Raw genomic sequence first — 15,689 nt, 5'->3', positions numbered from 1 at the left:
CAGTTTTAGGAGCTGAAAAGTAAAACCCTCAAGGTTCTCACGTCAAAGGACCTGTTAAGGCGCAGGAGGCGCACGCCTTCCCTCTCAGCGCCGGGGACCCTGGGGCCCAAGTCTAGCCTCTCGCAAGGGCGCACGGGCCACCATGCGCATGCGCAATAGCCTCCGGACGCACGCCGTCCCTCCACTCCCTGCCCCACCCGCGCCCGCTCCCAGGCCCTGAGGGATACAGCGAGGGCGTGTGTCTGGCTTCTGCTGGCCGTTGGCCCCCTCAGACGGTGCCCTGGCAGAGCTCTCCTCGAGGCCCGTCACCTCCCCTCCTCCCCGGCTCTGGCAACAAAACTCTAGCGTAGAGCCGGGGAGATGGGGAGGAGTCCTTCAGCGTGGCACCCCCAGGGCCTCCGGCTGGTCTGGAGTCGGCCCGCCCCGAGGGGCGTGAGGAGGGGGCGGGGCTGAGGACCTAGGACTGGGGCCCAGAGACCGCCTCCTGCAGAGCCCGAGCAGGCAGCCCAGTCTGGTGCTGAGAGAGCCATGACCGCGCTACGGGGGCTCTGGCCCGAGATGCAGGATACCTGCACCTCGCTGGGGCTGATGCTGTCGATCGTGCTGTTCACGGGGCTAGCCCGCGTGGTCACCCGGCAGCAGCTGAACGGACCCATGGCCCACGCCTTCGTCTTGGAGTTTCTGGCCACCTTCCAGCTCTGCTTCTGCACTCATGAGTTACAACTGCTGAGTGAGCAGGAACCCCTGCACCCCACCTGGCCGCTGACGCTAATCTACTTCTTCTCAATGGTGCATGGCCTGACTCTGGTGGGCACCTCCAGCAACCCGTGCGGCGTGATGATGCAGATAATGCTGGGGGGAATGTCCGCTGAGACGGGTGCGATTAGACTGTTAGCTCAGCTGATTGGTGCCCTGTGCAGCAGGTACTGCATGAGCGCCCTGTGGAGCCTGGGGCTGACCAAGTATCACGTCAGCGAGAGGAGCTTCGCTTGCAGGAATCCCATTCAAGTGGACTTGCCCAAAGCGGTCATCATAGAGGCTGTCTGCTCCTTTATTTTCCACAGCGCTTTGCTGCACTTCCAGGAGGTCCGAACCAAGCTTCGTATCCACCTGCTGTCAGCACTCATCACCTTTTTGGTTTATGCAGGTTTGTTATTCCCACAAAACACTGGGCACGTCCGGAGCTTCTATGACTTGAGACTCTTAAGTTCTTTGCCAGGATTCATTCGAAACTACTACGCTTCTATGATGTCAGTATTGGTATTTCCGTAATTCTAATCATTTTGCAGCTCATTCTTTACCGATAGGGTGCAAATATAGATCCTCCATTCAGTGCTTTCTTTTTAACACCCAGAGAAAGCCACTTCTGTGCTGAAACAGAGATCATGTGAGATACTGCCAAGGGTTCAGATATCCTACAAAGGGATTGTTGTAATAGTAGAGAGGAAAGATAACATCGGCTACCTTTTGCCCACTTGGTATATAGATCCTTGCTGAGGCTCTCGCTGAAAAATGATCCTGGGTTTCAAAAGTTCCTTCCAATTTAAAGCACAAGCTACATGAATAGCTAGTAGTAAGAGTGGGAAATAAACTTCTATAGTTCTATTTCTTATTTTTTACAAAATTACTTAAAATCATATATTTCCTTTCTAATTCATCTTGAATTTTTAATGGCCTATCAAGAAAGATATGTTTTAAAATCAAAACTTGCTTGAAATCAAAGATTTTTTAAAAATAATTCTTGAGAAAATTCTTGAGAAAAAAATAATTCTTGAGAAATCTGCTTGATTTTTTGTAAATCGTATTTACCTTGACAGATCTCAGATATAGTGGATATTCTAACTAGGACAGGAAAATATTCTAAATAGGATAGGGAAATTTGAAAAGCAGTGATGAAGCACGTCATTTTAAATGATCATAACAGAATATTTTCACTAGAACTATCTGAATTGTAAAATGTTTGGGAGGTAGGAATCTAATAAAAAGAATTAGTAGTAAGACTCTGTCTTCTGCCCATTGAAAGGGAAACTATGAGTAGAAGCAAACCTTAAGGATTTTTAAACATATGCTCAACTTCCTAGGTAAAATGAAAGACTTTCTGATTCATTTCACCTTCTTTAAAATCTAGTACCATCCTTTTTGTAGACTCAGATGGAAATGAGTGGTATAGGAAAGAAGGAAGGATATATGCATATTTGAGGGGTTGGTGAGTAGTTGCTTATTAAAATTTTAAGTTTGGACTAAATCAGAAACATCCCCTGTATATGAACAGAATCATCCCTTGCAAAAAGTTATGCCACAGTTTAGCTCTGTACTTTAATTAGATGTGGTAAACATTTAAAAGATGTTTTAGGGATTTCCTTGCTGGTCCAGTGGTTAATACTCCTCACTTCCACTGCAGAGCTAGGGGGTGGGTGCAGGTTGGATCCCTGGTCCAAGGAACTAGACTTTCACATGCCCCACAGGGGCAGCCAAAAAAAGAAGTTTTAAATTAACACAATGTTATACAGAGTTCCTTATCCCTCTCTTGATAATCTATAAATTGGTATTCCTGTTTTTGTACTTTTAATACATATTTATTATTTCAACAGTAATACTGTATATAATATTAGCCAGTATCTATTTTATAAGTGACAAAGATTTTGAGAGAAGAGAAACAAGATAATATTTAAAATTATACATAAATATAATGAGAGTTATTGGAAAGGACCCATAAAATAACAATTTAAGATATCCAGAAATGTTCTTTTCCTTCCCCTCACATTACTGACATCAACATTGCTGAAATGAGGCTACTAATTGATGGAGGAGGAGAGACCGAAAGGATCACTAGAGCAGTGGTTCTCAACATTCCCTCTACATAGGAATCACATGGGGAGTGTTTTAAACATATCCATATTTGGGTACAGAGATTAAGATTTAATTGCTGTGGAAAAAAAACAAAATAAGATTTAATTGCTGTGTGAAGGGGCCTAAGCAATGGTAGATTTAAATTTTTCCCAGGTGATCCCAATATGAAACCAGGACCGAGAACCACTGCTCCCATCTATATTTTGCTGGTCAGTTCATCACAGCCACTAGTCACATGTACTTATCAACTAAAATATTCAATTCTTCAGTCACTGTAACAACATTTCAAGTACTCAATAGCCATGTCTGGCTAGTGAGTACCATATTGGACAGCGATGAAAACTGCAGGGACAGAACCTAACAATTATTTATTGTTGTTACAGATATTGATTATTATGATGTTCCTTTTCTGCCAAATAAGGAAGATAAGAATATTCACTGGGCAGTGTGCAAGCATATAGGAAATTTATGAGTTTTGGTATTTAATCCTTACAACAACCCACTGATGAATAAATACATTATTCCCATTTTAAGTAAAGTAAGTGAGGGTTAAGAACGTGAAATGCCTTGTTCAAGATCACACAGCTATTAACAGAATGAGCTGGAACCATGGTTCAGATTTACACTAAAGCTTATACTCATTTCATTATCAGCATTTTATAGCATGCTCCTAAAAAGTAACAAAAATATGTACATACAACTGAATATTGTTCAGCCATGGAAAGGAATGAAGTTCTGATACATGCTACCATAGGAATGAACCTTGAAAACATTATGCTAAGCATAATAAGCCAGACACAAAGGGACAAATGTTATATGACTTCACTTTATATGAAATATTCAGAACAGGCAAATTCACAGTCAGAAAGTAGAACAGAGGTTACCATGGGTTGGGCAGCAAGGAGGAATAGGGATTTTTTTGTTTAATGGGTACAATTTCTGTTTGGGGCAATGAAAATTTTAGAAATAGTGGTGATGGTTGAACATTATAACTGCTGCTAAGTCGCTTCAGTCGTGTCCAACTCTGTGCGACCCCATAGACGGCAGCCCACCAGGCTCCCCCGTCCCCGGGATTCTCAGGCAAGCACACTGGAGTGGGTTGCCATTTCCTTCTCCAGAACATTATAACTAGTGCCATGAATATACACTTTTAAATGGTTAAAATGGCATATGTTATATTTTACCATAACATAACAAAATTTAAGTTAACAAAGGATTGTTACCAAATAAATTTAGCAAACACTGGATTAAACAGATTTTCTAATTTAAGACTCACAGAGTTTTACTATGCTACTGTTTATAGTGAAACTCCAAGAGAAAGATATGGAACAGTTTTTCAAACATAGGAATACTTTTGTCTAGGAGTGTGCAGAAGAGAGCATACTTTGGGAAATGCTGCACTAAGTCATATCACTCCCCATTATTTTCTATGGATATAAATCATAACTTTAGGTCAGAGCTATTTAAATAGAATGAACTGTTTTAGGACTAGCTCAGTGTGTATCTCATCAGGCAGACATGAGGACTTTGCAGGAAGGAGTTAAGAATAGATAGGGAAGGGAAGGCAGGGGAAGCATTAGCTAAGTCAGGAATTGTTACAAGTTACTTCAATATGTAACTCTCTCTCATTTTTTAATTTCTAAAACACTATTGGGCTTCCCTGGTGGCTTAGCAGTAAAGAATCCACCTGCAATGTAGGAGACATGAGTTTGATCCCTAGGTTGGGAAGATCCCCTGGAGTAGGAAATGGCAACCCACTCCAATATTCTTGCCTGGGAAAGCCCATGGATAGAGGAGTCTGGTGGGCTACAGTCTATGGGGTTTTAAGAGCTGGACACAATTTTGCAACTAAACCACCACGACCAAGATAATATTAGTATTGGTTTGACTAAGTTGCATGCTGGGATATTTCTTTAATCACTTGCATTTGAGGATACCCAGAAGTCACTTATACAGGTCATATCAAAAGAACTGATTATTTAAGCTTATAGAACATAACTGTTCAGCAACAGAGCTACAGGCTCCTTGGATAGCCAATGACTAAGCATCTGATTGCATATTTATTGATTTAGCACCCTGCACATTTGTGCAGATGGAGGCCACTGATGTCTTTAACACTTGTATTTATTGGCTTCCCAAATAAAGTGAAAAAAAGCTTTGTGTTATTAACATATTAAAACTATAAAACTATTAATGCAGATTTGGAAGGTTTAGGTTTGGGGAGAATTTGGTTCAATGACTAGGATAAGAGAGAACTGCGTAAATTAATTAGATATTGGAAAAAAAATCTATTTTACACATCCAAGTAGGTTGTCTTTCTTACTGTACTGTTCCTTTGCAGAACTTTTAGTTATATACTTGTTTTCTGATGTAATGCCTGTCTTCCTCCACCAAACAGTAAGCTTTATGAGTACAGAGACTAAAATTGTTTTATTCATTATGAAACATAACCAGGACTGAGAGTGTCCCATTACAAATAAATACTCATTATTTTTAGAATGAGTAGAATGAATGAAATAGCAAATAGTCTATTCACTTAAAAAAATCAAAAGAAATAATACATATCTGGGTATTCCATATTTTATGCCTAAGAGCTTCTAAAATAAGCCTAATAAAATGTCCAAAGTAATTCCATTTTTACTCCATTCAGGAGCTTTTGGAATCCTTCTAAGTCATGAAGAATTTGGATAGATTATTTGTCAAAGAAGGAGCTAAGTCCTATATATATATATATATTTATATTTAATACAATAACCATAATGACATAGGTCCCAATCTACAAATGAAAAACAGCTTCAAACAAGGCACAAAATATTTTGTTTTTGTTTTTCTCATGCCAGTATAATACAATGGTAAAGAGCATAAGCCTCTTGGACTGTGTCCTTAGGATAGATAATTTAGGTCTGTTTCCTCATCCTTAAAATGGAGAATAACACTATCGCTTCAGACTATCATGAAAAATAATGTACTCCAAGTTCTTCCCACAGTAACTGGCATAGATGTCTGGTCACTTTATAAATTAGTTAATTGACACTGTAGCTTTTATACAAGTCTTGCATGATTTTAGTGTCATTCTGTCACAGAGAACTTGATTTGCTTTAGGAGTGCTGAGACACCTAAGTGCCTATAATTACCAGATTTGGAACTCTGTCTTTTGACTGTCCTAATTTCACCAAGTTCACACTGTCCTCTGAGATTCCTGGCAGCCAGCTGGATCTCCCTGTTGATACCTCTTCTTCAACAGGTGTAATGGCTTCCTCCCTCCAGACATCAATACATAGTAACTAATTTTTCAGAGTCATTTTCTCCAAGTTCTGTGCCTGATGGATAATTCTTACTTTTTAAATAATTCATATTTAACTACAAAATACATGAATGTGTTCTTTTTGTAAATAATGGAAACACTACCAATGAGACTCTCAATGCCTTTTGATTACCATCCTTCATGCCTGTCCCCTCTCCTTCCCTGCCTCTTCTCACCAGTATAGTCCTCTGTGCGTGCGTGTCCTTCCAAACTCTTATGTACATTTACTGTACATATTGATAGGACCCTACAGAAACTATTTTATGTGTGTTCATATTAAGATGAATCATACCTTACTTTCTGCAGTTTTTTTAGTGGTGTGGTTCAATGATACTATCTTGGAGATCTGTGTTAGTAAAGAGATCTTTCTTATTATTTGAATACTGAACAGCATTCCAAATTAATAATAAAGTTATTTATTTAGCTATTTTCTTATGAATGAACATTTAGGTTTTTCCCAGTTTGTTGCTATTATAAACAAACAACCTTATACATGTCTACTAGTATACAGGTACCAGTAGTTCTCCAGGACAGTGGTTTTCAACAGAACAATTTTGGCAACGTCTGGGAACATTTTTGTTTGTTATATGGGGAAGATGAATATGCAGCTGACGTTTAATGGGTCAAGGCTAGGAATGCTAAAAATCCCACAGTGCATAGAACCCTAACAAAGAATGATCCAGCCTAAAATATCAAAGCCAATGCCATGTTTTGGACCTTTTGTTGACACAATGGATTTCTGAATCAGTTAACTTACCCTTAATGCTTAAAATAACAATTTTTTTTTCATGATTTTGTGGGTTAGATAGGAAATTCCCCTGAGATCATATAGCTGGACAGTTGGTTTCTTTGGAAGAGCAAAGGTGCTTCACTCATGTGTCCAGCAGTTAACAGCCATCTAAGACACCTCAGTTTTTTTCCTTGTGGCCTCTCATCCTCCATCAGCCTAGATCAGCTCATGTACACGGTCAGTGCATTGTTCCAACACAGCAAGGAGTAGAAGCCAATGATGGATTTATTGAGACCTGAACCTAGAATTCAGTGTTGCTCCTCACATTCAGAATTCACATAGCATCACTTCTGCTGCATTCTATTTGTTAATGCAAGTTGCAAAGCCAGTTCATACTCAAGAGAGAGGAACAGACTTGTACATCTTAAGAGAAGCAGCATCTACCAAGTCATACTGAGCAGATCTGGTGATGGGAGGATTAGAAGACAGAGTATGAAGTAACTGGAGGTTTAGCGTGGTATAAGACCAAATGATAGTGTTCTCAGACCTAATAGAAATACCAAAGACCTAATGGGAATACTGAAGCAAACTAATTATGAAGGCAATGGTTGTCTATTGATAAATGCCTTAAAAAAATCACAGGTCACTTGTATTATCACTGTACATATTACATTATATTTTATTGTATAATCTGTGTGGAAAGATCTGTGTGAGTTCTTACCTTTCTGTTCATGGTGTCCAGAACATAAGAACTCAGTAATTCTTTGTGGCATTAATTTGAAATGACCACATGCCAACCAAATAATTCTGCTGGCCCCTGGCAGTTGCAGGCTCAACATTCCAAGATTTGACTATTCAAGAGTGGTTCTGAAGGTCCATGATGTGATGTCATTTATAATTGCTGAGGCATGAATATGAATTGTGCTGTGAGGCTGGCATGCCAAGAAAAAAACTCTTAGCCACGGAGTGAACTCAGTTCATTTCTCAACATCTTTATCTCAACAAAGCTTCAATGTTTTCAGCCTGTCAAGTGTGAAATTTTATGAAAAGGTCACTTAATTTCCAATTTTATTTCATGGCATTTTATAAAAACAGTTAACATGCTCTTGTGGCATGTGTCCATGTAAAATTTGTGAAGATCTCTGATCTGTTGCTGTAGCTAAGTTGGAGGCAGATGAGTGTGCTCAAGCTTCCACATGGAACAACCACCAGAAATGTCTCTATCTCAGGGATACAATGAGGGTATGTTCTGAAAAGCTGAGCCACAGTTTTGGTGAGTACCACTGGACAGCCAGTCCAACCTCTTTTGCTTTTCCTCACTTGCTGTGTGGCCACAGCTATAAAATTCCTGGGCCCCATCTCAGAGAGAGACCCTAAGTGAAGAGCTGGACCCTAAGTCCTGAAAAGCAGGCAACAGTTAGAATTTGTGCTGATCTTTCATAATTACTCAGTCACTTCTTTTTTTATTAAAATTTTTTTCTGTAACCACTTTATTGAGATATAATTCACATACCATTCACAATCACTTCTTTAGGGCTTTGTTGACAAGTAAAAGTGGAATAGTTTACTTTTTGTTCCAACACCAAGGTTATTTCTGTTCAAGAGGATCCTGGGGTATTGTACCCATTTTAACAACATTTTCATTATATTTTTATTAATTTAAGTTGAATGTTAAGGGCAGCCAAATCTGTTTTATAAAAGTGTAGGAATACTAATAGAGCAGGTTAATTTTCAATGTGTATTCATAATATACCACAGCAAAAGCACTGGATGAAAATTCTTAATGTCCTTTGTCCTCCTGCCTTTTTTGCACCTGGCATATTATAATCTATAATCTATTTTTATATTCTATAATATGCCAGGTGATTCTGCAAAGAAAAATTACAGAATAAAAAAACTTAAATACCTAAAATAAAAGTTTTATTTAGTAATCCCTGTATTTCTAGTTGCAAGAAAATGTAAGATATATGGTTTGATATCATTCTGGTTAATATGTATTACAGGAGGAAGTCTAACAGGAGCTGTATTTAATCCAACTTTGGCACTTTCACTGCATTTCAAGTGTTTTGATGAAGCATTCCTTCAATTTTTTATAGTATATTGGCTGTCTCCTTCTTTAGGTAAGTATATTTTTATTCAATATGATGAAAAGATTAGGGTATACTAAAATACAATATGGAATGTCACAAAAAAGGTATGAAATATTATGTCCGAAATAACATTTTATTTTGTGCAGTATCCGTTAAAACTGCTTTTGTCTTTAAAGAAACAAGTTAAGAATAGTAAGTTTGAAGTTTAATCTCTCTTTAATATGCCCTTAGATATGAGGGCAAAGAAGTGACGAGTGATTACTTCCACTAAAAAATAATCTTTTTTTGCTAAAGGAATTTGTTTTTTCAAGTTTGTGAGCTCCAGATAAAATACTATTTAGCTCATCTGACCCATTTTGTCGAACAGCATTTCATGAAACAATACAGAACTATAATAAATGTAGTTTTAAAATTTTCCACAAATTGCATTCCTGTTATTTCTATCTGGGTCAGTTATGTAAAACTCTTCTTCTCAAATAGGTCAAATAACACAAAAAAAGTTACAAAATAACTAATCATGATATGCATATCCTTATATAAATTATCAGCATTTCTTGATTTTGTTTAATCATCTATTTTAAGCCTGACTGTAATTCACAGCTATAAATGAATATGAGGATAACTGGCCTTCTAATTAGTTCATTCTTCTTTTTATCCATAGTTTGCATTTTGTTTCTTGTTGCTTATTTCTGTTAAAAAAAAAGGGGGGCAGGGGAAGGGGAGGGTACCTACAGAAGAGAACATGGGCCTAACAGGTTTGAATAGCCATGACACTTTACTCCTCCCATTCACCCTCCATTCCTGTCATTTAGGACTTTTCCTCACATTTAGCATCTGTTGCGCTCAGTAATCGGAGAAGGCAATGGCACCCCACTCCAGTACTCTTGCCTGGAAAATCCCATGGATGGAGTAGCCTGGTAGGCTGTAGTCCATGGGGGTCACTAAGAGTTGGACATGACTGAGCAACTTCCCTTTCACTTTTCGCTTTCATGCATTGGAGAAGGAAATGGCAACCCACTCCAGTGTTCTTGCCTGGAGAATCCCAAGGACGGGGGAGCCTGGTGGGCTTCCGTCTATGGGGTCGCACAGAGTCGGACACGACTGAGGCAGCTTAGCAGCAGCAGCATACTCAGTAATATCTATACCTAAACATGAAGAATATCAGAAACTGTATTTTAAACTGCTAATAACGGTAACTTTTTTTCATCTATTCATTACTAGTGTTTTCCAGTAACTTCTTCAAAGATAAATTATCTGTTTCTGATTTTTAAGAAGTAAAAAAAGGTCACTGAAGTTCACAAAGAAGTTAAAAAGGTCACTAATTGGACAGGTCTACTAATAGTTTTTTTTTTTAATATTTATTTATTTGGCTGCACCAGGTCTTCGTTGCGGCACATGGGATCACTGATCTTCATTATGGCACATGGGATCTTTTTTTTTCCAGTCATGGCAAATGGGATCTAGTTGTGGCATGCCAACTCGTAGGTGCGGCACGTAGGATCTAGTTCCCTGACCAGGGATTGAACCCAGGCACGCTGCCACCTCCTCCAAATTAATAAGATGTTAGAAATGTGACTGTAAGGATGTATATAGAATTAATTCTCTAGCTTATACATTTCATATAATGAAAATTAGTAAATTCTATTTGATTCTATAAAATTGCAACTCCATTTTAGAAAGTTTTAAACATGTCTTATTTTCTAGCTCCAACTTTATAAAGAAAATGTCAAATTTTGTGAATTATATTGATTCTGATTTTTTTTTTTAATCTAAAGCTTCTGGTTGCAAAACAGGCTCATCTCTTTAAAATTTGTTATCCAAATATTAGTCAAACCTTAATTTCCTTATCAAATAGCAGTAAATTATCAAATCTGCATGTGATAAAAACACATTCTTAATCTAAGTTTAACTGATTTAGAGTGTTAAGCCTACCTTTAATCAACCCTGAATATTCACTGAAAGGACTGATGCTGAAGCTGAAGCTCCAGTAATTTTGACCACCTGGGAAAAGGCGACTCATTGGAAAAGACTCTGATCTGGGAAAGATGGAAGGCAAAAGGAGAAGGGGGTGGCAGAAGATGAGATGGTTAGATAGCATCACTGACTCAACGGACATGAATTTGAACAAACGCCAGGAGATAGGGAAGGACAAAGAAGCCTGGCATGCTGCAGTCCATGGGGTCACAAAGAGTCCGACACAACTTAGTGACTGAACAACAATAGAGCTTTAAACCTATATACGTTAAGATAAAACCATTAACCACCACAGACTTCTCTTAGACAGTGATTTGAGTCCCATGGCTAAGTCCCCTCTATCTGTTTCCCATTGAAAAATTTTAAATCTTTAATATAAAAATGTCTTTTAAATTACCTATTATACATATGCTAGATTTATCTGATATGACCTCAAAAATGAAAATTTACTAATGTGATTTTTAAAAGCATATTTATATTCAAGTTTTAAAATGTCAACTGAAATTTCTGTTTCAGAAACTTTGCTTAATACAATTCTAAAAGCTACTAATGGTGGAGATTAAAATGGAGACCCAAGTCAAGTTTCTCACTTAGCAAGTCAGTAATGGAGCTAGAAATAGAACTCCAGATCTTTCTATTTATCCTTTGAATTCATTATTTAGATCCTACTAGTTTTTCCAAGTATGTACTGTTTTTAAAGATTAATGGAAAAATCATGTGAGAATATTAGACTTTAAAATATCTACATGATGGAACTTCCCTGGTGGTCCAGTGGTTAAAACTCCATGCTTCTACCGCAGGAGGCATGGGTTCGATCACTGGTTGGGGAACGAAGATCCTACATGTCATGTGCTACAGCCAAAAATAAATAAAACAAAATATCTACAGTTTTATGTAGAAGTCATATAGCTAATTCTTTTAAACACACCTCTAAAAATCTCTTGGTAAATAATTGTATATAATCTTAAATTATAATCACTGATCATAAACTTCTTAAAGATTGTGTTATTTTACTGTTTGTCTTTCAGGTATATTGCTGATGATTTTGATGTTCAATTTTTTCCTTCCATGGCTGTATGACAACCACACAACTAATAAAAAGGAGTAACTATTCTAAAAGACTCAGCCTAAATTACAGGACAGTCAGGCTGGATGTGATAAAGATTTTATCACCTAATATTCAACACTGGTTGCACTGGATTCATCAATATTATCTTCCTTTGAAGAAGCTGCCTTAGAGCTTTCATCACTGGAACTTAAAAAAAAATTACTGTGAAAATGAGGTATCCTGTGTTTCTCAGTTAAGGCTTCTTCTTTTAAGTGTGTATTAAGTGCTGCTAGAAAAGACTCTACATTAAGTATAAATCTCAAGTGATAATTGTTAATTTTGATGAAAAAGAAACTAAGTACAGGGTGAGAAGGGAAAGATGATGGTGGGACCAAGAAAGAGTATGTGTATCAGATGTCATCTGAACGAGCAAGATTTTTAACCAAAACTACAACCAGTCATGCTTACAGAACTGGAGAGGGATACTTTTCAGCCACTACCTCACACAATGATACCATCAGCAGTGTCATCTTTCAATAGGAAAGTTGCTATTAGAAGTAGACATCTACTGATATGGGGATTCCTGAATTTTGAATATATTCTAATTTAAAATATTTTCTCTAAATAGGCAATTTCAGAAGCTTTAGGCGAGCTGTCATTCTTTAACAGACTTTACTAAAGCACTCATACAAAGTTTATGCTTTTCACATTCTCATTTGATTGTAACAGCTACTTTATGAAGTACGTAGGGCATGTATTTTTAATCTCCATTTTACAGATAAGGAAACTAAGTCTGGAAGGGAGTTTACTGCTCTGCCTAAGGTGAAACACAGTCAAATACCATCTTTAGACTTCTACTTCAATATAAAAATATCTTCTCAGTCATCATTAAGACTAAAGGAAAACTGGAGATTTTGAAGAAACATTAAATATTTTATAATGTTACAGTCTGTTTAGGAATTAACAGCTCTTTTCAGGCTTAAAGAACCTTCAAGTTTTCCTCTATCAGAAGCTTTCTTTTATTAAAGTTCAAAAAGGCTAAGTATGTTTTTCTTCAAAGGAATTCTATCATCAGGGTCAGAAATGAAAGCAAAGAGAAAGAAAAGGTTGGGGAGGGGGATGAAATAAGATCTGTGGAGTAATAATCAGTTAAGCAACGCATAAACTGCCAGGTGATTTAAGTGCTGCTTGGTGATCGGCCTGTGATAGTCACTCTCCATAAACCTGCAGACTGAACTCAAAAGCTGCAGGCTACCCAGCAAGGCAGCCAGTTTGAGGGTCATGGACTTTGACTCTTGAACTTAACACAGATGGTAGTAGTTTCTATTTTAAAAAGCAGAGTTCATAAAATTGCAACAATGGCTAAATGGAATCTCTGACTTGTTTCATTTGATCTGCACAGTATTTCAAACAAGTTAGTATTTGTAATATTTTTTTTAAAACACAAAAATCCACAGTTCTAGCTTTTCTTGGAAAAAAAAAAAAAAAAGGATGAGTCAACATTAGGGCTGAATTCTGCTATTACAACCACACAAAATAACTGGTCCCAGGACTTCCCTGGTGGTCCAGTGGCTAAGACTCTGACCTCCCAATGCAGGGGGCCTAGGTTCGATCCCTGGACAGGGAACTAGATCCCACATGCCTCAACTAAAGATCTCCCATGCCACAACTAAGACCCAGTGCAGCCAAATAAATAAAATAAAAAAGACTGGTCCCTTTAAAATAATCCCTTTGCCACTCCCTATGTCTTCCAAACATGAAGCTGAATTTCACTTGTTTCATGGCTTTTTCTGTACATAATTTTTAAAAATTCATAAATTCCTCTCTCTTTCTCATGAGACTGTGGTTTAAGAAAACTGAGTGTTAATTTGTGAAAATACCCAGCTCTCTAAACTTCACTTCTCAGAATTAGAGGTTATGACTTCTGATGACATGGTTTCCCCTTGCAGCCCTCTCAAATGGTAGCTTGGCTCTTTTCTCTGCTGCCTCCATTAATAACGTCATCAGACCATGCCATCTTCTACCTAGGTACTCCTTCCTGCAATTCTATCTACTGTATCTATTGTATCTACTGTACAGACCCCTCAATTCCTTCTTGATCTTTTCGGAATGTAGTTCCTTTCTCACTCATTCTCTACACTACTCCAGTTACATTTGCTGGTGATTTCAATACTTACAAAGATGATCCTTCCAGGATCTTGGCCTCCCACTTCATTGGCTGAACTTGAAGGCTCTTCAGTAATTTTTCCTTTCTCTTCTGCCTCAGCTACAAATTTGGTCATAACCTTGAGCTTGTCATTACCAGTAACTCAGACTCTTCTCTGACCTCAAACACCTCTTTCCCCAATCACTAACCCCTTTCTCCAGCTCACCTCACCCTACTTTCTTTATCTCCAATACTTTGAACCCCCATGGGGAACTTGGGTCCATTGATACTACCACCATCTCTCTCCCCTATCAATTACTCTCTTCTGAAGCAGCTTAAATTACACTCTTGCACAGAATCTTAATTCCCTTGTTCCTCTAAGTCCTCATGCTTACATAGGTTAATCAAAATTTAATTAATTCCAACTGTCTACTTATTCCATGCCTGCCTCCATACATGAAATATAAGAAAAACTGGGTAGCGGTAGGACAGTTCTTTCAAAGACTTGCTATAAACAAAGAAAATGTGGGTGGTATCTAAAGGGGAAACTGGATCAAGAAAGAATTTCTTTTTTTAAGGTGGGAAAGATACTTGGCATGCTTACATGCTGAGAGGAATGATGCAGTAGAGAAAATGATGATGTCGGAAAGGGAGGGGAGATTTAGGTTCAGTTTTTAATAGCTAAGAAAAGATAAAAGCAAATGCACAACTGAAGGGGCAGGCCTTAGCTAGAAGCACAACAGATGGTTCATAGAAACAGGACAAAAGGTAAGAATATATGGGCAGAAGACTTAGGTAAGCAGATGTGATGATGTGAGTCTGAAGAAGCTCAATTTTCCTCTTCCCATTTTTTTCCTGAAGCATTCTAGTCAGGCCTTCAACTCCACCATTCCACTGAAATTCTTGCCAAGCCCATCAATGACTTTAATGTTGTTAAGTCAACGTCTCATACTTCTTACCTATCAGCAGCATTTGCTACAGTTTATTGCTTTCTCCTTGTGAATCACTTCACTTCCCCAAAATCATTGTCTTTTCAGTTTATTCTTCCTCCTTTCCTCCAAACTAAACGATACCTTCCCAGGGCTCAGTCCTCTGAGCTCTTTTCTATTTCTCCTTATTCCCTTGGTAATTTTACCCAATCTTATGGTTTTATAGCAACTGTATCATAACTGCCTAATTTCTATGTCCAGCTTATACAACCGTCCTGAACTCCAGACTCATATCCATCTGTATATGAAACATCTATACTTTGTTGTCTAAGATATAACTCAATACATGCAGCTCTAGTTAATTCAGATTGCAAAGTATATCCATTCTATTGGTGGTATTTGTAGTTATTCAATATTAAATCAATGCTTCAATAAACATTCTTGTGCACATGTGTCTTTCTAGGGTAGTAGGCTTTTGTACTTTTCATTATGGCCTACCAGCATAGTTTGGTCAAGCCTCCATCTACTTCAGTTCAGTTCAGTTCAGTCGCTCAGTCATGTCCGACTCTTTGTGACCCCATGAATTGCAGCATGCCAGGCCTCCCTGTCCATCACCAA

The 15,689-nt window shown here is 38.0% G+C and overlaps 1 protein-coding gene across 1 annotated transcript; it reads left to right on the top strand.

Annotated features, from left to right (window-relative positions):
- Positions 1–241: 241 nt before the first annotated feature.
- Positions 242–14,807, top strand: AQP11 (aquaporin 11). The gene is made up of 3 exons (XM_005908062.2): positions 242–1,147; positions 8,888–9,004; positions 11,977–14,807. The coding sequence occupies exons 1-3, from the start codon at positions 529–531 to the stop codon at positions 12,054–12,056; spliced, it is 816 nt and encodes a 271-aa protein (XP_005908124.1). The 5' UTR covers positions 242–528; the 3' UTR covers positions 12,057–14,807.
- The last annotated feature ends 882 nt before the right edge of the window (positions 14,808–15,689 follow it).

The sequence above is a fragment of the Bos mutus genome, chromosome 29 (assembly GCF_027580195.1).
Source record: "Bos mutus isolate GX-2022 chromosome 29, NWIPB_WYAK_1.1, whole genome shotgun sequence".
NCBI classification, from domain to species: domain Eukaryota; kingdom Metazoa; phylum Chordata; class Mammalia; order Artiodactyla; family Bovidae; genus Bos; species Bos mutus.
Note: the sequence above shows the minus strand (reverse complement) of the source record. Positions and strands in the feature narration are given on the sequence as shown.